Source organism: Prionailurus bengalensis, chromosome A2 (genome assembly GCF_016509475.1).
Source record: "Prionailurus bengalensis isolate Pbe53 chromosome A2, Fcat_Pben_1.1_paternal_pri, whole genome shotgun sequence".
NCBI classification, from domain to species: Eukaryota; Metazoa; Chordata; class Mammalia; order Carnivora; family Felidae; genus Prionailurus; species Prionailurus bengalensis.
The window spans coordinates 92,199,710-92,226,644 of NC_057348.1; the positions used below are offsets into that span (position 1 = coordinate 92,199,710).

Here is a 26,935-nt window from a genome sequence, read left to right on the forward strand (position 1 = left end):
AATGCTATACACATGGATATGTATAAATTATTTCAGATATTAAATTGTGTAATCATAATAGATGTATATTGAAATTTTATTTATTTATAAAATTGAAACACAGAAGAAACCATAGTAGTTATTAGAACTGCAATGTCCAATATGGTAGCCACTGGCCACAATGGTTATTTATAATAAATTTAAATTTATTAAAATTAAAGGAACTAAAACTACAGTTCCTCAGTCACATTAATTGCAATTCACATGTTGAATAGCCACATATAGTTAGTGACTACAGTGTTGGATAGCACAGTGTTGGATGTATAGAACATCCATACAGTGTTGTATGTATAGAATACTTACATCATTTCATAACATTTTGTTGGCCAGCACTGATTTGAAATTTAGTCCAGTCAAAATTTGACTGAGGGAAATACTTTATTACTAACATTGTTTAGAAGTGACAGTGCAAGGGGATAATAAAAATCAGACTAACTTTTAGTAGGTGTTGCCATTATATAAAAATTCTCTATAGACAAAGTACCCCTTATTGCCTTCACTGGGAATAGTTACTCCCCTGGCCTGTCCTGGATTTGCCACTGCTCCAGGAATCCATTAATCCTTTTATGGCTCTCATCTAAACTCTTGCAGATATGTGGTGGGATTTAAGTTTCCTTCACCCCCTTAATAAGGCATTATCATGATTAGTGTGGTTTGGATGCCAGGTTATCCTATCTCCTGAGAGAACATGCTCCATCAACCATTCTCCATTTTTCTCCACTTACTGGCAATTCATCATAAATCTAAGCAATCTGTGCCTTACTCTTATAAAAATTCACATTCTTGTACCTTGGCTTTGTCTTACAACGCTAATCAACTTTTAACCATTACATTTCTTTCTATATTCTGTTTCCTGAAATAGTACTCCATGGTCATGGTCTGTTTGTGTCCCAGTCATTCTTCATTCCACTGCAGTCTATCTTTGACAAAATCTGCACTGGGTATAGCCACCCCAATGTGTATAGAAAGTCATCCCTGACCCACCTCTGCTCTTTTATAGTATTGGTGCATTCTGTATTGATACTACTTTTCATGGTGTACTTGAAAGGTAGATTTCCTGTCTCTTATGCTCAACAGAATATAAACTCCTAGAAGATATTAGAAATATCTCATTCAATTCTGAGCCCCCAGGATTTGGTTCAGTGCTTGTATAGAGTGGTAACTAAGTAAACATTTGTGGAATAAAGGAGGGAAAGGAAGGAAAGAAGGGAAGGAGTGTTACTATTATTTTGAATAACTTATTTGTGAGTTAGGAGTAGGGGCAAGATGGGGCACCTGGGTGGCTCAGTTAGTTAAGCGTCCAACTTCAGCTCTGGTCATGATCTCGCGGTACCAGGTCATGATCTCGTGGTTCATGGGTTCAAGCCCCATGTCGGGCTCTGTGCTGACAGCTCAGAGCCTGGAGCCTGCTTCAGATTCTGTGTCTCCCTCTCTCTCTGCCCCTCCCCTGCTCATTTTCTCTCTCTCTCTCTCTCTCTCTCTCTCTCTCTCTCAAAAATAAATAAACATTAAAGAAAATTTTAATGGACGAGGGGCAAGAGTATGAGCAATTAAAATGAAATGTATGAATGTCAGCTACATGTTCAAGACTATAGAATACTTGAGGTGTATTACTATAGCAAATCAATTTTTCGGTATGTCAAGGTCCTCCCTAATGCTCAGATAATTACAGATGTTTGATAACCTATTAGAAATTGTTATCCTGAAATTCTTTGTGGCTCTGTTCAGTTCAGTGTAACAAATATAATAAACGGCTTTCTTTTTGTTCAGCACTCTGCTAGAAACTGATGATCCTAAGATGACTAAAACATTTTATCTGCCCTTAAGAGGTAAATTTATTTGTTAGGAACAAGGCACACACACACAAAAGAAAGATAACTATGATGATAATGAGAGTAAATGTCATTTAGCACCCACAGTTTGCCGCACTAAGTGCAGCAAATCTTGACTTTGGGAGAGCTAAGGTAGAAATTACCAGCGGGGTACGTTCGCTCCCCTCATCACTTGTCATGGTAGGCTGTCTAATAGTTTATGCTGGATGAAAAGCATCAGTAAACACAGTTCTGGGGGGGGGTAGATAGGGAGTTCTGGGTTTAAATAGCACATCATAAATCCCACTGTTTTTCTCTTAAAACAACCAAATCCAGGTAACAACACATCCCCAGAAATAAGGAAACTCTTTCCCAGTTTAGCTGTAAATTAATTCTGTCCTGAACAGAAAGACTGGCGATAATGATGAAAATGCAAGGGAAGACGCTTTGGCTGGGGGGATCTTAGGGGAAAGATAATGAGGAACCACAGATGAACACACATAGTGAAATAACAGGAGAGATGTTTTCCTAGTGCTCTCTCTGCCTGGGCGACTGGTAGATGTGAATGCCAATAATACAATAACGTTAGTTACTATGAAGCACTTACTGTAAGCCAGTAATTGTGTTAAGCACTTCACATACATAACCTTTAATGACATAACAATCCTGTGAAATGACAGTGATCCCTCATTTATAGGTGAGAAGACTGAGGCTTAGGGAGAATAAGCCATTTATCAAAGTTTACATAAAGAGAAAATAGTAAAGCTCTATCAGCCTGTCTCCAAAATCAGTGATCATGATTTTACAGTGTGGTCTACAGGGGTAGGTAAGTAGAGATCTTTGTTTTTATTTAGGACCAAATGCACAAAGGGATCTGGTTGGTAATTCTAAAGTACAGTTTTCTGGGTTTTGATAACTTCAAGGTCCTTGAAGAAAATATGGGAAGCAGTCTCATCTCAGAAAGACTTGCTCTCATTTAAGCATCCTTCTTCTCTTTGTCCACATTTGTAGGCAATCCAGGACTGGTTGGGTAGTGTTGTGTTTTTTATTGCTCCCATGACCAATATTTGGCATCATGATTGACTTTCATTCTTCTCAAGAAGAAAACTCTAGAGACAAGATTGCCTAGTTCTTTCCAGCTGTACTTAATTCTGGCTTGTCACTATGACAAATATCAGGAAAATGACGTGGCTTCCTTCTTAATCTCTTAAGCTTAAGGGGGTGTCTAACAACAGGCCTGATTCTGGTGATGAGCTGGCTGTCACATCTGTGATGGCAGCCATGAGAAGAGCTAAATAGAGGTTTAACAACTTAATGGTATACTAATAAGATCATTGTAAACAGGAGCAGTCCATTTCCTGAAGTGGTCATATGAACATATTCTGCTGTATCATATAGATATAGATATCAATATGAATATATCTGTATGATGCACAGTATGTATATACACACACAAGCTACAGAACCACCCCTTTTATAAATACAGAAATAGAAATTATTAAAATAAATTGTACTTTTTTGCTATTCTCCTTAATCCTTTTTTCAAAGAAACCAATTCATACATCAATAAATCTCTAGTTTTTGAGTTTCACTAAAAAAAAATCCTAATAGTCTTACTTAACCAGTATTGTATATAATTACACATTCTTGAGTGTTTCATTAAAGAAGGAAGAAACCTGGCTCTAGTTTTAGCTTAAATTTTTTTTTAATTAAAACATAAAATTTAAAACTTGGGCGCACTGTTTTTTTGAATGCTTAGAGAGTAAGTTTTTGCTATTTCTAGAGTAATGAGTGATCCTACATTTCCTGCCTCTAGGTCTTGACATGTTTGTTACAGAACAGAGTGAGTAAATTACAACAATCAGTATTTTGTGTCTGCCTCCTTTGCTCCGAAGTGACTGCAACCGCTAATTTTAGAGCACTGTGCTGAAATTCCAATAATCTAAGGTAATTTAAAATGAGTATCCTATAATGTTTATGAGAGAACAAAATGTATTTTATAAGAGATATTTTTCTTTGGTTATTATTTCAAAATTACTTTGTTTCTGTGCTAACAACAACAACAACAACAACAAAAGTCTCAAGTAACATATTGGTATTCTGGTTCCATGAAAAGTTAAATAGGTTTTGTTGAAGAAAATAGATTTTATAAGAAGGGGTTGAAAAATTTGGGGCAATGCATATTGCGTAAACCTCTATGGTCGTTTATAGTATACCACTTTGCCTTATGAATGTCTGAAAGGACAGTGTCGTATATTGGGTTTTCTAAAAATAGTCAACTCTAAATCTGTTTTCAAGAGGATTCCATGGTCATGGAATACCCTTTGGGGGAATATTAGATTAAACAGTCTTAAAACTTCTGGGAAGTGAAGCTAATGCCAGTTTTGTATTAATACCAGTCTCCAGTCAAAGCACAAAGTAATTCTGACCCAGAATGATACGCTTCTGTTTTATTAATAATCTTTACTCGCCTTACAAATAATTTTTAGAACTTGTTCATGTCTGAAAACAAGAATATTAGTCAAGGGTATATCATTAGTTATTATCAAAAAAATATCAAAATTTTATATGCCATTGTTGGAATTTAAAGGCTTTTATTTTCAGGCTTTTTACTTCTTAAAAAAATAAGTTCGATTTTCTTTTGGTGACACTATGGTTTCTGGAACCCATAGAGGCCCAGCTGTTCATCTCCTTCTACAGGTTCCAAGGCCATGGGTTCTTTTTTCACCGAGATTTGAGACTAAATCTTTTGTCTCTTCTGTAAATTATACACTGTGTGATCCCACACGAAGACCTGTAGGTTGTTAAAGCACCATTAGTATACTGAGATAGTGACAAGATAAATAGATCTTACCTAAATAGCTTTACCTTTTATAACTCACATCTCTCTCAAGAAAATGATATCTTCTCTACCTACCTCACAAGAATGTCAGAAAATAAAAATGAAAGGAACGCATTGCGTGTGAAAATGTTTTGTACATTGCAAAGCAGCCTACAAAGACAAGAAACTTCAATAATGATAATGATCATAATTCCCAATTGTACGTGATGGATTCTGAAAAGTAGAGCAGCTTATAAGTTAACCAGAGACAAAACCATCTCTGGCTCAAATACATATTGTGTCAAGGCAAATGTTTACTTCAAAACATTATTCATGTTGGGAAAACACTAGAAGAGATAAGTAAATATTGACATTGATTTTCAGGAGCTTTCTAAAAATTCAGAAATGAACTCTTCAAGAAACTATGAGAGTAAAAATAATTGAATGGTGATTTTTTTTTCCTTTTGGTCTTAGGTTTATTTTTTTGGACTATTTTTCTCCTTACACATTGGAGGAACACAATTCCCATAACAGTTTTTTTTTTCTTCCCCAAGTTATTGTATTGTTCAAGGTAGAGTTATTTTGAGTGGAAGTCTCTGAGGCATTGAAGAGAAAATACTGAAAGTGTCTCAATGATCAGAATATTTCCTTCTTGGGAAAGTTATATAGTACTTTTAAAAGTACAGGTCAGAATGTGTCTTTGCACTCAATTTTGATTTTTGTGTAACTCCCAGATATTTCTACAGCGACTAGATATCCAAGGAAGTAGTTAAGAGAAAGAAATGTAAACCCAGCTAACATGTAGTTCTTTTTGGTGCCAAAGAAAAGCCATAGTGTTATACTCCTGAATAACATACTTTTTGATTCACACAAATCACCTACTTTACGTGGTTAAATCACATATGTTTTAATTTTATTTAATATATTTTTAAGAAAAAATATGTAGTTGTATTTTTTGATGATAAATTCAAGTTAAAGATAAAAAACCATTAAAGTCCATTTTTATTTTAACTACAAACATTTGTAATTACTATGGTGATGTAAAACCTTTAGGAATTTTTTCTACCCCATGCAATCAGTTTCTCCGTAGGAAAATGGGATCCGACTATGCATAAGTTTTCATAACTTTTGGCACTTAAATATTTTTGTGGGCATTTTTGTGGACATCATAATTACACATTGTAGTTTTTAGTATTTTCATAGTATTGCATTGTAATGAATATTATAATTTTTAACTAATTCTAGTTGTTGGGCTTTTAAGTTCTTTTTTCCTAAAGAGTACTTTGATGAACGTTGCCAAACTAACATTTTTATACATTATTGTAAATGTATATACACAGTTATTTTTTTTCAGGGCCAAGCCCTAAGATGAGTAATTGTTTTAGCCAAAATTTAGCACTTATAAAAATTTACACATATTGCTAGATCCCCTTTGCGAAAATGTAGCAATTTTCTCTGCAACCTAAGTGTATGGAAATGCCATTTTGCTCATCTGTATATCATTATGAATGTGTTAACAGAGATCTTTTCTCCTTTCCCAGTCTGATACATAAAAAACTGTTGTTTATTTCAGTCTGAATTTATGTTATTAATAATGAGGTCAACCATCTTTTCATGTATTTATTGGCCATTTCTTTTCCCTTGTGTAGAATATGTTAACGCCCCCCTCCATTTTCATAGACTTTGTTCATATTTTTCGAATGGTTATTAACATTTTGTAATTAAAGATACTTTTTCACTATCTTTATTTTCTACTAAATACTAAAATACCTGTGTTTTCTGCTAAATAACTAAATTGTCTTTGCATCTGATGCATCATTAAAAAGCACCCATTAATTCTGAAACTAACTTTCTTGCTAGGAGTGGTAGGAGTAAGATTGTTGCCTTCCGAAGAGGGTCTGAGGCACAGAAATGAGAACTTCATAATCGTGCCTTATCTGTGGTTCTTAAGTGGTTGCTGCCCAGTGAGAGCAGCTGTGCCCACATTTGGCCAAGTGTTTGTGAGCGAGGTCCGAGCCCTCCTTGTAGCAAACTTTAGTGTAGTGCCCATCTATAGCTGATTCTTGGACACTCTGCACCCCCATTTCTTCCAGGGGCAGGCTTAGGAATCTTCATTTAATCTCTAGGTGTTTCTTTCTTTTTTTTTTAGCTTTATTTAAATGTTTATTTATTTTTGAGGGGGCGGAGGGTAGGGAGGGAGGGAAAAGGAATGAGGCAGGGGCAGAGAGAGAGAGAGACAGAGACAGAATCTGAGGCAGGCTCCAGGCTCTGAGCCGTCAACACAGATCCTGATGTGGGGCTTAAATTCAAAAACCATGAGATCATGACCTGATCCACTGTCAGACACTTAACCAACTGAGCCACCCAGGTGCCTCTATTTCTAGGTGTTTCTTACACATGCTGAAGTTTGAGAATGCACGCTTTTGTTAATATTTGAATATTAGTCCCCACGTATATTGAAGACAGTACTATCAAAAGAGACCTTTGGAAAGCTGTTTTGTTTGTTTGCTGTTTGGTTTTTAATCTTCAGTGCTCCTTCCTTTATGCTTGAAGCTTTATAGAGACACTGTCTTACATATTCAAAACTTGAAGTTCAAGTAACTCAGCAAAGTGGTAACTCTTTGTGGGATGAGAACTACACAGCATCGTATTTTCTTGGGTCATTATGACTTCCATTATGTCTGGAGTTAAAATTAATACTCAATTTTTAAAAATTCCATTGGCTTGCACATTGGACATAATTATCTACCTCAGTTACATGACGTTAGGGCCTTTATCCTTATTTTAACGTTGTTATTGCATATTTATCATTTATTAAAAATGACCACAAATCATTTGAGAAACAGGAAGGGAATGGAAATAAATATGCTGTACTCAAGAAAACTAATGTAACAGAATGTTCTCAGAAACAGAGCACAAACATATCTTTTCTTTCTAGTTGGATTTGAGGTCTCCAATGTGGAGACTAATATAGTAGAGGCCAGACTCTTCTATATGTGATAATTAACACTTTCTGAGTGCTTGTTATAAGCTAGGAACTGTGCTAAGACATCGATATTTATTATACCCCCATATTATTTGATGAGGTTAAACATTACCACCAGTTAGTGTCACCATTCACAGATTAGGGTAGCAGGCATGGAGAATTTCAGTAACTTCCTCCTGATTATTTGGCAGGTTGGTGGCAGAGCCAGGATTTGAGCCCAGGTCTGTCACCTCCAGGACATGTGCTCCTCTCCTCCTCCTCCTCCTTCTTCTTCTTTTTAAAATTTAAACAAATTTTAATTACACGAAGGTTGTCACATAATTGGATATTTAGCTACTTTCCACACAATTATTCTTGCTTTCCACAGAGAAGCTGCTTCTTAACTTTTCATCTGGAGATGGCAAGCACTAAAATCCCAATTTTAACAGAATAGTCATAAAAATGCTATGATTTATGTTGAAAGTAGTACGTTGGTACGTGGCTCTTGCATTCAGTACAGGAATGTACAAATGTCTTTTTATTTAAAGACACAAAATAAGTTGTCTGTAGGCATGTAATACGGTGACTGCAGTAAACCATTAAATGTTGTCAGTTGAAAGTAGTAACTGATGGTTATAGTGACTTTTTAAAATTTTATTTTAGAGAGCGAATGTGAGAAAATCTTAAGCAGCCTCCACATTCAGTGAAGGATCCCATGACCCTGGGATCCTGACCTGTGCTGAAATCAAAGAGTCTGATGCTCAACTGACTGAGTCACCCAGGCTCCGTATTGTGATTTTCTTAACCACCAGTCAGCCTTTTCCTCAGTCATTTCCTTCAGCTGATGTCTCTGAAGTTATTGTTGAGGAGCACTGCTTTGACCTTCCTCTCACTGTGCATTTATAATAGTAAAGCGCTATTCTAGGAATTAGAACATGTCACCTCCCATGCCACCCATTCCGCCCATTCCAGGGCCCTTCTCTTAAGGAATTCCAGTGACTACAGCTTCTGCTATAGTTGACAGAAAGGCCACTCCAGGAGGATCCAATAAAGCAGTTCTTATAAACTTAGTTGGGTCAGTGATTCCTTTTCCCACCATATCCCAAAAATCTTCAAGCATAGTGTCATGACCAACCTCTGAGGTACTTTGTATAATTTTCTCAGTTATCAGTGATCCTTCAACACCTGCATTCTTAGCAATGGTCATTGTAGGAATATTGAGTGTTCTTTCAATAATTTCTGTACGAACTTTCGACCTTCATTAGCTGGAGTTATTGAATCAGGCTGGAATGCACCAAAGCAGGCCACAACCCCCTCCCAGAACAATGCGTTCTTCAATAGCAGCTTCTAGAGCATTGAGGGCATCTCTACCTCTGTCTTTCCTTTCAATCACTTCAACATCACTTGTCCCACCACCCTTCAGCACAGCTGTTCCATCTGAGAGTTTTACCAGATGTTCATTCAACTTTCCCTTTTCATATTCACTGATTGTGATATTAACTGTTCAATATATTTCTTGATGACATTTTTCAACTGGACGCTTGTCACCTTTTTCTTTTAAGAGCATGGCATCATCTTTGGTCATGATGGCCTCTCCAAATTTTCTGAAGTTGTAAGGCTGAACATCTTCAAGATTTAGAGTCAGTCCTTCTTCAAACACTGCCACCAGTAGCAATAGCCATGTCTTTAAGCTGTTTCTTTCTCTTGTCTCCAAAACCTGGAACTTTGACTGCTATAACCTGAAGACCAACTTTTAGCTAATTTCAGAATGAGTATACTCAGATCTTCTCCATCAGCATCTTCAGCAATTATGACTAAGGGCTTATGGTGAGCATTGGCAATTTCAAGAAAAGGTGCAAAGGACTGGACACTAGAAATTTTCCTTTCACTCAATAAAATGTATGCATCTTAGAATTCACATTCTGACCTTTTGATGTATTAATAAAGTATGGAGAAATATAACCTCGATCAAACTTCATGCCTTCAGTAAACCATACTAGGTACGTTATATCTTGAGATGTTATGAAATCAGTTCCAGTGGAATTAGTATCTGATTCTCACCGAGAAGTCAAAAGCCAAAAGATTAACTGGAATGGTATACCTGCCTATAGAGTAAAGAGACTGGAGTTGCATCTCATTGGAAAAGAGGGGCCCTTTATTCTGGGGGGCCCCCTGAGCGATTCATGTTAGAACGCTGTGGCCCATCTGCCATTCTGAAGGGGCATGTCCCTGGAGGATGACCTCAACCACAAGTGACCCAGGAGGGGAACCAGCAGTCTAGGTGGAGCAAAGCAGCCTACTGGAGGAGGCATTGACATATCAAGGGAATTGTAATATAGAAGATGACCCAGAGAAAGTACCTCTGAAAACACCACAAATACATCCAAGAAGGAAAGAGAGACTACACACCTACCCTGGAGAATACTCTGATGCAGCTTATGACTGCACTAGCCATGTAAGGCTTTGCTGTTCTTCATGAAGCTTCTCTTCAAAAATACCACTTTGAGGAAGGAAAGAAGTGAAATGAATAACAGAGAAGCAGCATCTTCATTGACAGTTTTACCAGACTGGGACTGGCCCATGCTGGGGAGAGGGAAAAAACAAACAAACAAGCAAACAAACAAAACCAACCAAACAACAACAACAGCAACACCAAAAACTTTAAACACTGAATATTTTCAATAAGACAGAAGTGGAGGGGCACCTGGGTGGCTTAGTCAGTTAAACATCTGACTCTTGATTTCAGCTGAGGTCATGATCTCACAGTTCATGGGTTCAAGCCCCAGGTCAGGCTCTGTGCTGACAGCGCAGAGCCTGCTTGGGATTCTCTCTCTCCTTCTCTCGCTGCCCCTCCTCTCCTCAAAAATAAATAAACAAACATTTTAAAATAAATTAAAACTAAAACCAAAAGGAATATTTATTGATTCTTTTTTTTGTTCTTTATTTATCTATTCTAGGTTCCCCTGACCTAGTTCAACAACTATAACTGAGTACCCCTAATATTGTCACAGTTAGAGTGTATATGTTTTTCAAGGCCCTTAAAAAACAGATGTTAAAAATTGCGATCTTCACAATTTGTCACAGGAAAAGATAGTCACGTATTTCACTGACCCATTAAATTAAAATTTCTCCAATGTATCTAAGGTACAACTAGGTAATATCTGTGAAAAGTGTGTAGCCCACTGTTTGGCACAGTAGCACTCAAAAATGTTTGTCTTTTCCTTTAGGAAATTGGGTATTTTATTACCAGAGGACAAAATGAAAGAAATTTTGTTGTGCCAGTTTCCTGTATTTTAGGAACTTAGGGATTAAGCTTTATGAATTCCTTTTAGGAGCCCAAGTATAAAACTCAGATATATTGTATAGTTTGAAGAACTGTTCTATCAACTACTTGTCATCTGAGTCATTTATGCTTTCTATATGGAAGCATAAGAAAACATTTTATAAATTTCCCCTCCTTTGGACTGTTAGGAACCTGGTGGGGAAGCCAGAAGTGGTATGGCTTTGGAATGCTACCTGCCCTCCTTAGAAAGGGTAAAGGCAAGTTCACCTCTCTGTGAAGATGTTTGATGGGAGGGAACATAGAACTGAAATTGACTTTGTGCTGCACTTTGTACAGAGAATTACATTTTAAAAGCCCAATATCTAAGTCGGCTTTGTTCTAATTTCAAAGATAATCAAAATATCTTCAACACTATGGGAGGTCTCTCAGTAAACATGGATTTATATTTAGCACAATTTATTATTTGAGAATCAGAAAGGCTGCCAAAATAGTCCAAACATTAAATTATTTCCATTTTGGAGGGGTATTACTGAGAAGTAATAAAATATTGCCAGCCTGGATAGGCAGCTCATCATCGCTAGTAAGATGAAAAGACCAATTATGCCTCACATGGACAAATGTTGATTAAAGAGTGGACTTCATAACCGCCTGGCCATGTTAGAGGCTATAATCACAGAGGAGGGGTAAGGAAGCACTTAGCAAAACACCAAAAGCTGCAAGGAGGAGTCATCCAATGAAAGAGGAAAGATCGAAATTTTAAAGAAAATGTCAGAGGAAATTGCCTGGTGGTAAGAGCTCTACTTATGTATGACTCTTAAGGAAATTGTCTTCTTAGAAAATTATAAGTTCTCAAAATGCCTTAAATAAAAAAAAATGGATCTATCTAAGGATTCTGCAGATCCCCAAACTTGGTATTCTCAAACTTTAGAAAAATTGTTTTTATCTGTCACAACTCCTCATTCTTCTGAGGACGATTCAGGAATTGTGTGAGTTTGGGTTAGAAGAGGGGTTCCAGAGAGATACTAACCTTGCTTTTCATTCAAGCCTGGTAACATGACCTATCAAATAGTTACTGAGTATTTTTGTATGTGAATAATTGCCTGCAATTCAAATGAGGTAGCATATATAAAATGCAGGAAACAGCACTATACAGGCAAAGCAATATTATGCAGAAGATTACAATATGTAACAATCTCCATGTCTTGATTGAGAACCCATCCCAATGACTCAGTACTGTGCTGTGCATAGGAAAGATAGAGTTGTGGCTTTCAAGGTCCTAGAAGGCTACTAAGGGCAAACAACATGGGTGAGAAAAATTTTAAAATAATATGATGCAGTGTGTAATTAAGTGCCACATTATGTAACACAGGATTGTTAGAGTTCAGAAAAAGAATGAATGCAGTGAGAACTGGAAGCATTTTCTGGGAAAAGGGGGACCTGAAGTGGGACTCGAATAATGCATAAGGTAGGGAACTCTAGAGTTGAAAGGGAAGAAATTCCAAAAAAGAGAAATAGCAGCCCACAGGCTCTAGGGAGGGAATGGCAAAGAGATTGAATCGGGGAACCATTGAGGCATATGCCAGGAACACAGGCTCTGGATCCAGGTTTACTAGATTTGAGTCCCAGCTCACCCCCCCCCCCCACTTCCTGGTGTAACCTAGGCATCATGTGATCATTTTGTGCCACACTTCTGTTGTTAGTAAAATGAAGGTAACCATCATATCTATTTTAAGGGAATATTTTGAGAATTAATGGGTTGACGTATGTCAAGCACTTACACTAAGACCCGATATCTAGGAAGTACTGAACAAATGTTAGCTACTATCACTATTGTTGTGTTGTTGTATACTCTTTAAAAAAAATATATTTATTTTGAGAGAGAGTGCATGAGTGGAGGAGGGGCAGAGAGACAAGATCCCAAGCAGGCTTCCTGCTGTTGCGCAGAGCCCCACATGGGGCTTAATCTCATGACCAGTGTGATCATGATCTGAGCCAAAATCAGATGCTTAACTGTTTAACTTACTGAGCCACCCAGGGGCCCTTATTGTTGTCCGCTCTTAAAAGATGGATTTTCATGGCTGGAATGAAGCCAGATTTTGCAACAACAGCAACTACTACTTGTTACAGATAGCGTGATGGACATTGTGCTCAACACTTTGCCTACATTGTCTCTTATTCCTAACAACCAACCCCTGGAGAGGGGGAGAGGGAAGGATTATTTCTCTTACTTCTCAGCTGAAGGAGCTGAGAATTAAAGAAGCAATTTTCTGGAGAGTCCTGCAGCTGGTAAAGAACAGTCAGCAATTGGAAGTGCAATCTTTTGGCCATCACCCCAGTGTTTTAAACTGCTCCATTACAGTGCTTTAACTTAAATGATAGAGGGTCCTGAGATTGAGGCAAAAGTCGGACACAAGTTTACTAGATGAGTTCAAAGTAGAAATGGGTTCAGGTTCAGGAAAAACAGCCTGGTGGTAGCTGGTGGCAGCCGGAATACTCTAGGAGAGGTGAGGTGAATAAACTAAGATGGCAGCCCTGAGACCTGAGAAGAACCAGTGCTATAGATTCACTCGGCAGGAGGCAAAAAAAAATGGATGAGACTATCCGGGGCCCTGAAAGTGAGAGATAGTAAGCTTGAGTCTTGGTGATGGGGCCCCAATGACTGAGAATGGTAGCTCCCGGAGGGCTGACTTGCTGAGAGGGTGCAAGAGGGACCTCAGCTCCTTGCACATAAGGCCAGGCATGGCGGAGAGTGTGCTGTTTATCTCTGTATGTTTTACAATGTTAGCTGGGCCCATCTTCCATTGCCTTCGTGCGACTGGAAATTAGCTTTCCTGTACCGCTGTGTTGCATTTCACTTGTCCCTTGGGAGCTCTTGCTCACATTTTCAAAGCTGCTTGCTGTATAGAAGTCATTTAAGGAAGGACAAATTAGTGCTGGAAGACAATAGTTACGCCTAATGCAGTTAAGAGTTCTGTTTTGTAGCCTCCGACCCTTTACAAGCAAGGAGTAGAAATAAACATCATGGCTAATGCACTTCGGCAATATAAAAGGTTTCTACATGGAAAATGCTGCTAACAGTAAACAGCTTATATAAAGCAAAGATAAATCATAATGGAGTGGTAATTTGAGTTGTATTGTACATCTCCTCAGGGAACTCCTAGACTCTAAAGACACCATCTCATTACTACCTGGAGTACCTCTGAGAAACATACAAAAAGCATCATTTTCTCCCAATTTTTTGTGTAAGGACCTAAGTCACAGGGAATTAATGTGACTTGCCGTTATATGGAAATGGATTTCTCATTTTCATGGAAAGGATTGTTTCAGTGAATTGGCCTATTTTCTCATGAAATTAGTCACTCAACCTGAGCGGGGGGCGGGTGGGGGGAGGAAGCTAAATAAAATCCCCCTGGAAAACAAGCAAACAAAATACACTTTAACATATTTCAGTACCTATGTGGACTTGTTTGAACTTAATAAATGCAACTAGAACCAGAATATATTTGATTGACTATCCATTAGAGTAACACACCACGTGTTTATGTGAAAGTTTTTGATGGGAAAGATGACAGTTTTAGGAGAAAATGTAGGAAAGCTGCAGCTTCCAGGCAAACGCGTGACAGAGTGGGAACCGAGCTGCCCTTTTCTGCCCTCCGCTGTCTCAGGCCAACCTTAATGACAAATGGGCCTGCTCACCAGAGCATGATCTCTGCACCCAGAAATGATGAATCAAGAATGATCGATTACTTTCTTAGGACTTCAAAGGAAATTGCGACAGAGCTCGCTAAGTCTGGGAGGCATTCTGCTCAGTAGAGTACCCACCATGACTGCACATCTAGAGAGTCTGACCTAAGTGCTTCTCTGCACACCTTTCCCATAATCCTCCCTATCTCCAACTCCCTGCCTTGTCTCAGGTGTATGGATTCAGAAATCACTCAAGTTGGAGCAAAGTTCTGGAAGATTCTAATGCCTGTCTTCTTCAGTGATCTTTTTGCGTAAGGCTGCATAGAACAACTTAGCTCAGTGTGTCTGATCTTTACTCCAAGATGTAATATCCCACATTTTTATTGCTCTTCATTGTATGGATTGCTAAACATCCTATTCTCCTGGTAGTTCACTTTCAAAGGAAAATGTGTTTTGTAACTACTGAGCATGTCCTTTATGGACACAGATTTCTGGCCAATGGTTAAGATTTGTTATTTTTAAACAGCTGCATTTTCCTAGCCTTATTTCTTTAGATATGTATTTCAGAGGTAGGAAAAGGATATTTGGATTATAAATCCTACATTACGGTCTGTTAAATCATCCAACATGAACCCTTGTTTTCAGCTACAGAGTGATTAGGAAACACTGATTATATTTGATAATTAACAAACTGCTAAAATAAATGAGGATTGAATTACAAGTATTCATCACCATTCTTTTTTATGCCTGACCTCCAATAGAAATCTATACATGTTAATCCCCAGGGTGCATTTTTCTGACTTGAAAAATATGTGAAAGTTGGGCATTCTGGTGCATATTGATGTGAGGTATGGAGCCATGTAAAAGCCAAGAAAGTAACTGAGATATTTGCTGATCTTGGATATTTTCCAAATATTGCATAAAGGTGTCTGTGCAACCTGTCTCTAAGTGAGCAGTCTACTCCTCCTCAGCACCTCTTGTTAGTTCTTCTGTCTGTATCATAGTTTAATTTGATTTGCCACATTTTTACTTTATTTAGTTTTTTAAATTTATTTTTCAATTTAAATCCAAGTTAGTTAACATGTAGTGAAATAATCATTTCAGGAATAGAACTTAGTGATACATCACTTGTGTATAACACCCAGTGCCCATCCCAACAAGTGCCCTCCTTAATGCCCATTGCCCATCTAGCCCATTCCCCATTTTCACTTTAAAACCTTTTAATTAGCATTTGCTTTAACTCCTTTAGCTATTTCCTAACAGAACTCATATCACAAAGGTCTTTGTTAGTTATAAATTCTTTTACTCTGTAAGTCATTAGATATGTAGATATTCTTACGTCTTTCTTATACATTCCATAAAAAATATACTCCATATGATGCAGAGAGATGGAATTAAGATGAAGGTTTTTTATTAGCTCATGTCATTTTACTCTCGGTACCAAACTTGATATTTTAAGATATATTTTAGTTGTGAGAAAAGGTATCATGTATGTCCTGTCTACTTTTGACATTTTTCCACATATTTTTGTCTGACAGGAAATATAAATGTGCTTCTCACTAGCTTAGATGTGTTTACCAAAAGGGAGATGACAAAATTAGTCATTTTTATATGTTCTAAACACATTGAAACTGCATAAATGAACAGAATATGAAGCTCTCATTTGGCTTACTATTCTTTATTGATCATATCACAGTAAAAAAAAAAAAAACAAACCTGAGAAATATCAAGTGCATTTTTGTCTTAGAATTATTTTTAACCTTGAAAAATAGTTCAAAATTTATGAGCTTTGAACTTGCTTTTGGAATGTACAAAGGCCCCAATTTCTCCACATCCTCACCAACACTTGTTAGTTTCTTGTCTGTTTCTTTCTTTCTTCCTTCCTTCCTTCTCTTTGTTCTTTTTTCTTTTTGAATAATAGCTATCCTAATGAGAATGAAATTTTTCTTTGCTTTTGAAATTAAACATTTTATGGGAGTTCTGCAAGAACATTTTCCTACAAATTTCAACACAGTGAGTATATGTCATTTTCTTCCCATTATTCCAACATGAGCTGGTATAAATTGCTTTAAATCATTTCTGGTATAGAAGTCCTAGCATGTAGATATATTCTTTCTAATAATGTTAGATAAACATATTCTATTCAACTCATATCCTTGTATGAAGAGTATCTATTTATAGTTACTCCTGGTGAATGGAAAAAAAAGTATAGATATTCATTTCTTTAAAGTCTTAGTAGGGTTTATGAAACCTTTATAATCTCCCAATAACAGGGAAAATATATTTGAATTAGCTTAGAGAAACACAAAAACTTTCAGAAATGTCATATGAACTTAAAATTCTCTTTATACTTTTCTTTATTTTCCATGAATCCTATAATTAATGCATGTCATTTTATTTTAAGGAAAAAATTGTCATTAAAATAGTGGTAAGCTTTAGGATCCAGGCTAATATGCATTCTTTTCTTTTAAAATAATGGATAGATCAAAGTGAATAATATCTAGTAGATATTTGCTAGTATTCTATTGCAATAAAAAAGAAATAGCAGCCTTAAGTTTTATTTTTCAAGAAGATTCTAAATCTAAAATGGCATTAGACCTTCAAAAAATCAAATGAGCTTTACATGATTATATATTTATATTTCAAAAAATGTCACCAAAGAACAATGTTTTACAGATAAAGAAAAGAAAAAGAGCTAGTATTCATATGTAATAAATGAACACATGGGAGGATTCAGGAATGAAACCATGGTTATATCTTGAAAAGACAATCATTTCAACAATAAACATGTGATACTGTGACCAAATAGTGTCATAGTTTAAACATTGAAGTTATATTTGTTTTGATGACTTCACTAATGTATTCATACGTTAAATATTACTTTACATATATGGTGTGTCCAGCACTGTGTTAGGTAGAAGACAACCAGTTCTTTGGTTTTCTGATTATAGCATTATTCAGCTCTTAAAATCATCAGATTTTGATTTAAGGAGTCGTTTACACTCTATAAACTAATTGTAATCATGAACAAAATCATGTAATCATTTTAACAACTTGATTCTGTCCACAAATGTATACTTATTTCATACTGTGGACCAGACCCTATGCTCCATTTTAGTGAACAAATTGATGAATACAATGTGTTTCCTTCCCTAGGTTGTTCAGAGACATTCATTATAATTGATTTGAGATCAGTGCACTAATCCGGAGGATAAAACCTCTTTATTATTTTTTTAAATTTTCAGTTAGTTCTGTAAAGCTTAGGTTGGGGAATTAAAAAAATAAAATCTGTTCTTTCATCTTTAAAGTCACAAAAATTAGACATATTTTCCACTTAGCTCCTGAATTCCGTGCTGCATTTACCACTCCCAGAAAGTTTTTGGCATAAAATCAAAATGAACTAGGATCTTCAGCATACTCTGAATCAGTCTCCAAATAAAGAGATCATTGAGCTTCCAAATGATGTTTAAACTCATTATCCTCCAACAGGGAAGCATTAAAATATCATCCCCTAGAAACATTATTACCATGGAACATCTGTAAACATCAGTACGTGGTCAGAGATATTGATGGGATCCACTTTTTTGGTAAATTTAAAAATACTCAAAAGATGATGTAGAAAATCAATGAACATCTATCAGAAATGAGACAGAAAAAAGATCTTATAGCTTAAGCCCATTTTGTAGGATGCAATAATGTACCCATAAAACTACAGAATTACTTATAAGCATATTAGGATGTGACATTAATCTAAATGTAGGGATAATGAACATGGCAATAGCAATTGCCAGTCAAGTACTTCTAAGAGCGCTTGTAATGAAATTAGGAGACATGTAAATTGCAATGCATTTAAAATGCAGCAATGGGTGTAAATGATAAGCTGAGGTAGTTTCCTATAGATGTCCTATAGACTTATAGAAATAAAGTAAAGCCATTCAGACATTGACAGTTTTTCTTCCTAAGGTCTGCCATATAAATAGACAGTTTTCAAAATGGTACATCTTGAAATACTTGAGAAGTAATTCTGCACATTTCTGGAACTAAGGGAAGCAGAATAGTCAAGGTAACTATAATTGGGACAGACGTGTATACTGGGGCTCAGTTGAAAGAGGATAAAATGAACTGTTTAAGTTAAAAGCGTTGAAGATAAATAGTATAATTAAAGTGTTTATACATGAATGTGTAAAGTATAGAAAAAAAATGTGATCACAAAGCGATTCTACAAGCAGACCTGAAAATAAATCAAACTATAAGAATGCCATATGTATGTTTCCAACCACTGATCAGTCATCATTTGAATTTCTAACCCAGATATTGGAGACCAGAGCCCAGATTCCTATTGGTTTTGTTGTCAGTGAAAGGATGATAAGGATTCCAGCCCTAGTCTTGTGCCTGCATTTGTTTTCCTATTAGTAAGTACTAGCAGATGACATAAAAAGTGGCCTAATACTAAGGGGGGAAATGTCAAAATTTTAGTCATGTTGAATCAAATACCTTTACTTTTTAAGTTCCTGAATACAGTAGTTAGTAATTATTACATAATTTACCTACATATAACAACAGAAAATGTAGAGTATGGAGAATATGCTATGAAGTCAAGCTAATGTAGATTCCTAGTCTAACTCTGCTACTTTTGATGCCTGTAATCTTGGACAAATCATTTAATTTTAATTTTCCCAGCTGCAAGGATACAAGATTTATATCTTTGGATTGTTATCACTGGTTAACTAAGTTACTTCTTGTGAAATGTTTAATAGGGTAACTCACTCATAGTACTTTTCCAACAAATGTTAGCTATCATTTCTGATTGAATATTCTTCATCCATACCGTTTGCTAGTAAAAGTGTTTCCAGTGTGTATGGTATAACTAAATACACTGTGGCTTCCAGATACCTCTGACATACAAATAGCAAATAAGAGTATATGAGCAGAAAAAGAGAACAGAAATAGGCAAGTTGTTCATTCTCCTGGAAATTTCAATCTCTTATTTTATTTGTATTTTACTTTTAACTCTCTCTACCATAAACAAAGAAAAAGTGTAGATTATCTTACTGAAGCAATTCTAAAATAATATCTATTTAAAAATATTAATATCAGTAGTCTGCTGAATAAAATAAAAAGTGATTTGAAAATTAAATCAAGGGGCGCCTGGGTGGCGCAGTCGGTTAAGCGTCCGACTTCAACCAGGTCACGATCTCGCGGTCCGTGAGTTCGAGCCCCGCGTCAGGCTCTGGGCTGATGGCTCAGAGCCTGGAGCCTGTTTCCGATTCTGTGTCTCCCTCTCTCTCTCTGCCCCTCCCCCGTTCATGCTCTGTCTCTCTCTGTCCCAAAAATAAATAAACGTTGAAAAAAAAAATTAAAAAAAAAAAGAAAATTAAATCTATATTTTCTCCAAAGAAATCAAAAGAACCTGATTTACCCAAGAATGTTGCTGCTGTTGAAATGCAGGCACTTAAGAGGTTTGTGAATAGAACTTTTAATAATCACATACCACAGGCCATCATCAGATAGACACTACCCAGAAGAATCTAATAAATGATGTTGTATTGACTACACTTGTTGAACTGTCCCGTTTTTGAACTCTCTTCAATCTTTTCTATTCTCTGATGAATATCCCTGTTTAAAAAAAAAAATCTCGAGTTTCAGTCTGTTTCTCTCTCTTACTACCTTAAAAAAGGAACAAGCTAGCCATAAACAATCAAGTCGACAGATGCCTATGAGAATTAGTTGCTCTCTTTGAGTCACTCCTGGGGCTTCTTTGGAAATTTCTGACTTGCTGCCTGGGAGAATTAGGCTGATTTTCTGCCTTTGGCTTCTTTTCCTGTCACTCAATGGAAGAAGGTATTAGAAGGTTACCTCTGAGCTGAAATTGAAGTCAGAGCTACTGACCCTACTGCACGAACCTTTCATTTTGTTCTCTGGGCTGGGTCACATCTTGTTTGTCCATTGTAAAGTTTTAGTGTCTATTCACCGAATTCCCATTCAGTATTTCAAATCAATTTCCCAAGGGTTTCCTAGGAAAACAAACCCCAAATAACAAAATTTAAGCTGTCAGTCTTGAACTTACATGGCTTACCTTTGCAAATGGAATCCATTCAAAATAAAGGTACAAAACCTTGGCCAAGAATTTAAGTTTTTAAAAATACTACTGTATAAAGAAAGTCACAAATCTGCCATTCCGTTGATTATAGTTATAGTGATTATAGTCACTTTTAATTCCTACAGTTACCCTAAGTTAGCCAGCATTGATAATAAGTCAATAGTGACAGTGGAGTTATTATTTTTCTTCTTGGTAAATAACATGTAGTGAACAAGTATTCAAAGACAGTAATTTGTGTCTTTTCAATTATTCTATTGTAAAAATGCCAAAGCACTTTTCATATCTTAATGTCAAATAGTCATTATCTAAAACTTGAGATAAGAGTTTTATCACTTAACATGTGGGGAGAAAAATCCTCAAATCTATTTTTATTTTAAGTATTTAATCTCAGAGAGTTCATACTTCCAAAATTCATGCAGTCCTGGCACAAGGAGACAAATAGTAAATCCCCATTTTGGAGCACCGAATCGGCAGGAGCGAGGGGCTTATACAGGGTTCTCAGTATTATATCAAGTCAGCCCTGATATTCATCTGGTAAATACCACTACCAAACATCCATTGTTGACAGCTGATATCCTTTAGGACCTAGATTTAATTCTATTTTGAACAGTCCATATCTGTGCCATAATTATTGTTAAATATTTTGAATATTATAGATGGCTCTCCCACTGGAAAACTGATTCTATGATTGTGTGGTGGGGCTGAGAATTTACAAATGTATAAGTACATGCATTAGCTCTCATTAAGATGATCCAGCGAACACACTTGGAAACACTGTCTTGTTTGACAAAGCCCAGGGCTAGGAATCTGCTGGCCCGACCTCCAGTCCCATTTTTTCATTAGTTAAATCTTTGCCCTTACATAGGTCACTTAATGCTCTCTGCATGTCACTTTACCTGCAAAGTGTGAGGGTTTTAAGAGTGTCTGGAAGATTTAAGAACTATAGAGGTCACAGAGCCTTCTGATATCCCCTTCATTTATTTCTTTAAAAAATTTAAATGTTTTTTACTAATATTTGAGAGAGACAGACAAAACTCGAGGGGGGGATGGGCAGAGAGAGGAGACACAGAATCCAAAGCAGGTTCCAGGCCCTGAGCTGTCAGCACAGAGCCTGATGTAGGGCTTGAACTCGGGAACCAGGAGATTATGACGTGAGCTGAAGTCCAATGCTTAACCGACTGAGCCACCCAGGTGCCTCTGTCCCTTTCATTTAAGTTATATTTCTATAGTTGGTCATGGGTAACTTGTCAAGAGATGGAATTGGGATATTAAGCGTTTCCCCCAACAGACAAAAGGGGTACATTTGAAAGGGATCAAACTAGAGCCGTATTCCAGAGAAGGGAGCAGGAAGGAGCACCAGGCTCAGGCTTTTTGAGGGGGCTAATCTTTCCCAGGGTACATGGTATCCTCTTTGGATGGTGTATGAATATTTTGAGACCCTTAAATATTATTTGGTGAGTTTCTACCTATGAAGCTATGGCACACCCTAAACCCTTGAAAAATTAGTATCTGTGCTTAGGGTGTGTCAGTCTAAAGAAAGAAGGACAGGTTATTAAATATTCAATTGCAGTTAGTACATCAGAACTGGTATAATAGCTAAAAAGTACACTGGAGTGGACATTCTAGAAAGAAAAAAAAAGTTCAGATTAAAGAGATCAGAAAATCAAATTATTGGGTTGTGATACAAAGTCATGTTTATTTTGATCCATTTTAAAAGTAATTAAAAAGTACTAGACTCAAAATAATCCCTCCCTTCCCACACACCACCAGATCTGAAATTTGGAATACTACATTTGAGGTTCAGGTGAGAATTGGGGGAAAACAAAGTGTGGTATTTTTTGACCCCTGAAATCTCATTACTAGTAAAGGCTGCATAGGGATTTTACTACTTATATTTTATTAGAAACTCCTTGATCAAATTAATTAATTTATTTACTTATTCTGTTCTGTCATTGGTGTCATAATCCATCTGTTCCCATGTGATTGTAATACACATACTCCAATCTAGAAATACAGTTGTCAACATTAAAAGTCCTTGTGGTCTCTTCTCAAGAAAAAATTTAACCGCCAACGTACAACTGAACTCATGGAAAATAATTTGTTTTATTGAGTAGAGAGACCACAGGTGTTTTTCATGATTATTATTAACTTTTAACATTCATAATGAGTTTCTGACTACAAGATGGTAAATCAACTTATACTAAATGTAAAACTGTTAAGTATTCAGGAATATAGAACAAAATGTGATAGAGAATAAGCATCTAAGTCAACCTATTCTGACCTTATGTGGAAAGCAATTTACCTGAAAACAGTGCCAGGAACTCTGTCTAAAGAGCCTATGAATGGAACTATAAACCTGGGCACTGGTATATGGGGGAGATGGTGGTGTAGAAGAACCCACAACTCATAGACCATCTTTACTGTTGAATATTTACCCTTAGGGAGGAACACTGTGTAAGGATCACACAACAGGACACAGATGTGGTTTTGTTTATTGGTTTGTTTGCTTGTTTGTCATACAGGTGTCAGGAATTTGTGTGTCAATTTTGATAATTTTTTTGCTGTTTTCTGTTTTTTTTAATTGTTCACCTATGAATTACGCTAATAAAAGTATAGTGTTAAAACTTGCTGTTCCTGGGATTCACCCAACTTGGACAATATGCACTATTATTTATATTATTCATATTGACTTACAGATAATTTACACTATGTTTATATGGATTTAGCTTGCCATGTTTTGTTTAGAGTTTTGCCAGATATTTTTAAGTAATGTAAAAGAGCTAATTATCTTTCATAGCAAGGAGTCAACTAATGCTGATCCAAACTATAGCACATTTTTCTTCAAACTACCAATTTGCTTTTCAAAAAATTTATCCTTACTCTAGAGAGATATTTTAAGAACTCATAGGTCTTATTAAAAAAAAAAACTTGTTTGAAGTTTAGCAATTTCTTCAGCTTTAGTGTACTTTCTTCTGCTAAATCCAAATAAAATTAAAATGTTTTTGTTTAAAAATTGTGTATGAATATGATCCTATTTTTCAGTAAGTTGACTATACTATCTTTACACATGCAGAAAGAGGTGTTCAAAATAATGTTCACACAATTTTAAAGGATAGTTAATTTCCCAGTTTTAGGTGATTTAAAATTTTAGTCTTTGATTCTTTCTGTGGCTTGAATTTTTTCATAAATATATTATCATTCTTCAGCAAAACTGTTATTCTTTATAAAACATACAAGATATAATTACTTATTTTCTTGATGTTAATGATAGCACCTAAATAAACTTGCCTAAGTATTTTCTTGTTCTAAAATGTAGTCTAGGGGCGCCTGGGTGGCGCAGTCGGTTAAGCGTCCGACTTCAGCCAGGTCACGATCTTGCGGTCCGTGAGTTCGAGCCCCGCGTCAGGCTCTGGGCTGATGGCTCGGAGCCTGGAGCCTGTTTCCGATTCTGTGTCTCTTCTCTCTCTGCCCCTCCCCCGTTCATACTCTGTCTCTCTCTGTCCCAAAAATAAATAAACGTTGAAAAAAAAAAAATTTTTAAAATGTAGTCTAAATTACTACTTCTGCTGATTGACATTTTGCATATATTCTGAGACTTTGCCTGCTCATGTTCAGATGACAAGCAGCTGTAGAATAGGTAAACTGAAGTCTTCTAGGTCATTGGCCATATGTATGCTGACTGGCCTTTTCTCATATCCCTCAATCTTTAAGACTTTTAGATATCATCAATGAGTGTATGCATAGATTTTAACTACAAAAACGAAGATGTCATATCTCTTTTTAAATGAAGATTATAAACTATTTTTATTATTAGGCAACTGCCATTCTGCTATATTATTATGAGTTTGACTTTATGTATATCTATATCTTCCATATCTATGTCTGACTTATTTCATTTAGTATAATGTCCTCCAGATTCAATGATGGTTACCAGAGACTGGGGTATGGGGCAGGGGGAATGGGGAAAAAAACTCTTAGGAAGGAAGGAAGGAAGGAAGGAAGGAAGGAAGGAAGGAAGGAAGGAAGGAAAGAAGGAAGGAAGGAAGAAAAGAAGGAAGTAAGAAAGAAAAAAAGAAAGAAAGAAAGAAAGAAAGAAGAAAGAAAATACAGCATTCTTTCTTGATAAAAACCCTCAGGAAAGTAGGGATAGAAAGAACATACCTCAACATCATGAAAGCCATATATGAATGACCCACTGCTAATATCATCCTCAACGGGGAAAACTGAGAGCTTTCTTTCTAAGGTCAGGAACACGACAGAGATGTCCACTCTCATCACTGTTGTTCAACATAGTGTTGGAAGTCCTAGCCTCAGCAATCAGACAACACAAAGAAATAAAAGGCAACCAAACCTTCAAGGCAGAAGTCAAACTTTCACTCTTCGTAGGTGACTGATTCTCTAAGTGGAAAACCCCGAAGACTCCACCAAAAAAAATGCTAGAACTGATAGCTGAATTCAGCAAATTTGCAGGATATAAAATCAAAGTACAGAAATCAGTTGAATTTCTATACACCAATAATGAAGCAGCAGAAAGAGAAATCAAGGAATCAATCCCATTTATAATTGCACCAAAAAAAAAACCCACTAGGAATAAACCTAACCAAAGAGGTAAAATATATGTATGCTGAAAACTATAGAAAGCTGATAAAAGAAATTGAAGAAGATACAAAGAAATGGAAAAAACATTCCATGATCATGGAAGAACAAATATTGTTAAAATGTCGATACTACCCGAAGCAATCTACATATTCAAAGCAGTCCCTATCAAAATTACACCAGTATTCTTCACAGAGCTCGAATAAACAATCACAAAATTTTTCTGGAACAAAAAAAGACCCTGAACAGCTAAAATAATGTTGGAAACAAAAACCCAAGCTGGAGACATCACAATTCTGGACTTCAAGCTATATTACAAAGTTGTAATCAAAAAATGTATGGTACTGGCACAAAAACAGACACATAACTCAATGGAATAAAATAGAGAACCAGAAATGGGCCCATAAATGCATGACCAACTAATCTTTGACAGTGTAGGAAAGAATATCCAGTGAGAAAATGACAGTCTCTTCAGCAAATGGTGTTGGGAAAACTGGACAGTGACATGCAGAAGAATGAAGCTGGACCACTTTCTTACACCATACACAAACATAAATTCAAAATGGATGAAAGACCTAAATGTAAGACAGGAAACCATCAAAATCCTAGAGGAACAAACAAGCAACAACTTCCCTGGCCTCAGCCACAGCGACTTCTTACTAGAATGTCTCCAGAGGCAAAGGAAACAAAAGCAAAAGTGAACTATTGGGACCTCATCAACATAAGAAGCTTCTGCACAGCAGAGGAAATGATCTGCAAAAATAAATGGCAACATATGGAATAGGAGAGGATATTTGCAAATGACATGTAAGATAAAGGGTCAGTAACCAAAATCTATAAAGAACTTATCACACTCAACACCCAAAAAACAATAATCCAGGGAAGAAATGGGCAAAAGACATGAATAGACACTTTTCAAAGGAAGATATCCAGATGGCTAACAGTCGCATGAAAAGATGCTTAACATCAATCATCATCAGGGAAATACAAATCGAAACCACAATGAAATACTATCTCACACTGATCAGAATGGCTAAGATGAACAACTCAGGTAACAACAGATGTTGGCAAGGATGCAGAGAAAGGGGAACATTTTGCACTGTTGGTCCGAATGCAAACTGGTGCAGCCACTCTTGAAAACAGTATGGAGGTTCCTCAAAAAATTAAAAACAGAACTACCCTATGACCCAGCAATTGCACTACTAGGTATTTAAAGGAAACAAAAATGCTGATTCGAAGGGGCGCATGATCCCCAATGTTTATAGCAGTGCTATCAACAATAACCAAATTATGGAAAGAGCCCAAATATCCATTGACTGACAAATCAATGAAGAAGATGTGGTATCTATACACAATGGAATATTACTCAGCATTCAGAAAGAATGAAATCTTACCATTTTCAACAAGGTGGATGGAAGTAGACTGTATTAATGCCAAGCAAAATAAGTCAGTCAGAGAAAGATAAATATCATATGATCTCACTCATATATGGAATTTATGAAACAAAACAGATGAACATGGGGGAAGGGGAGGAAAAATAAGATATAAACAGAGAGGGAGGCAACCCATAAGAGACTCTTAAATACAGATAACAAACTGAGGTTTGCTAGAGGGGTGCCAGCTAGGGGGACAGCTA

At 36.4% G+C, this 26,935-nt stretch overlaps 1 protein-coding gene and 1 pseudogene across 1 annotated transcript in view; one reads left to right on the top strand and one right to left on the bottom strand.

Moving 5' to 3' along the window:
- Positions 1-8,391: 8,391 nt before the first annotated feature.
- Positions 8,392-13,247, bottom strand: LOC122488256 (annotated as a pseudogene).
- Positions 13,248-13,574: 327 nt separating this feature from the next.
- Positions 13,575-26,935, top strand: part of ZNF804B (zinc finger protein 804B) — a 164,106-nt gene continuing 150,745 nt past the window's right edge. The window contains exon 1 of the mRNA XM_043589508.1: positions 13,575-13,685. Within this exon, the coding sequence (XP_043445443.1) occupies positions 13,575-13,685 (111 nt within the window). The remainder of the gene's footprint in view (positions 13,686-26,935) is intronic.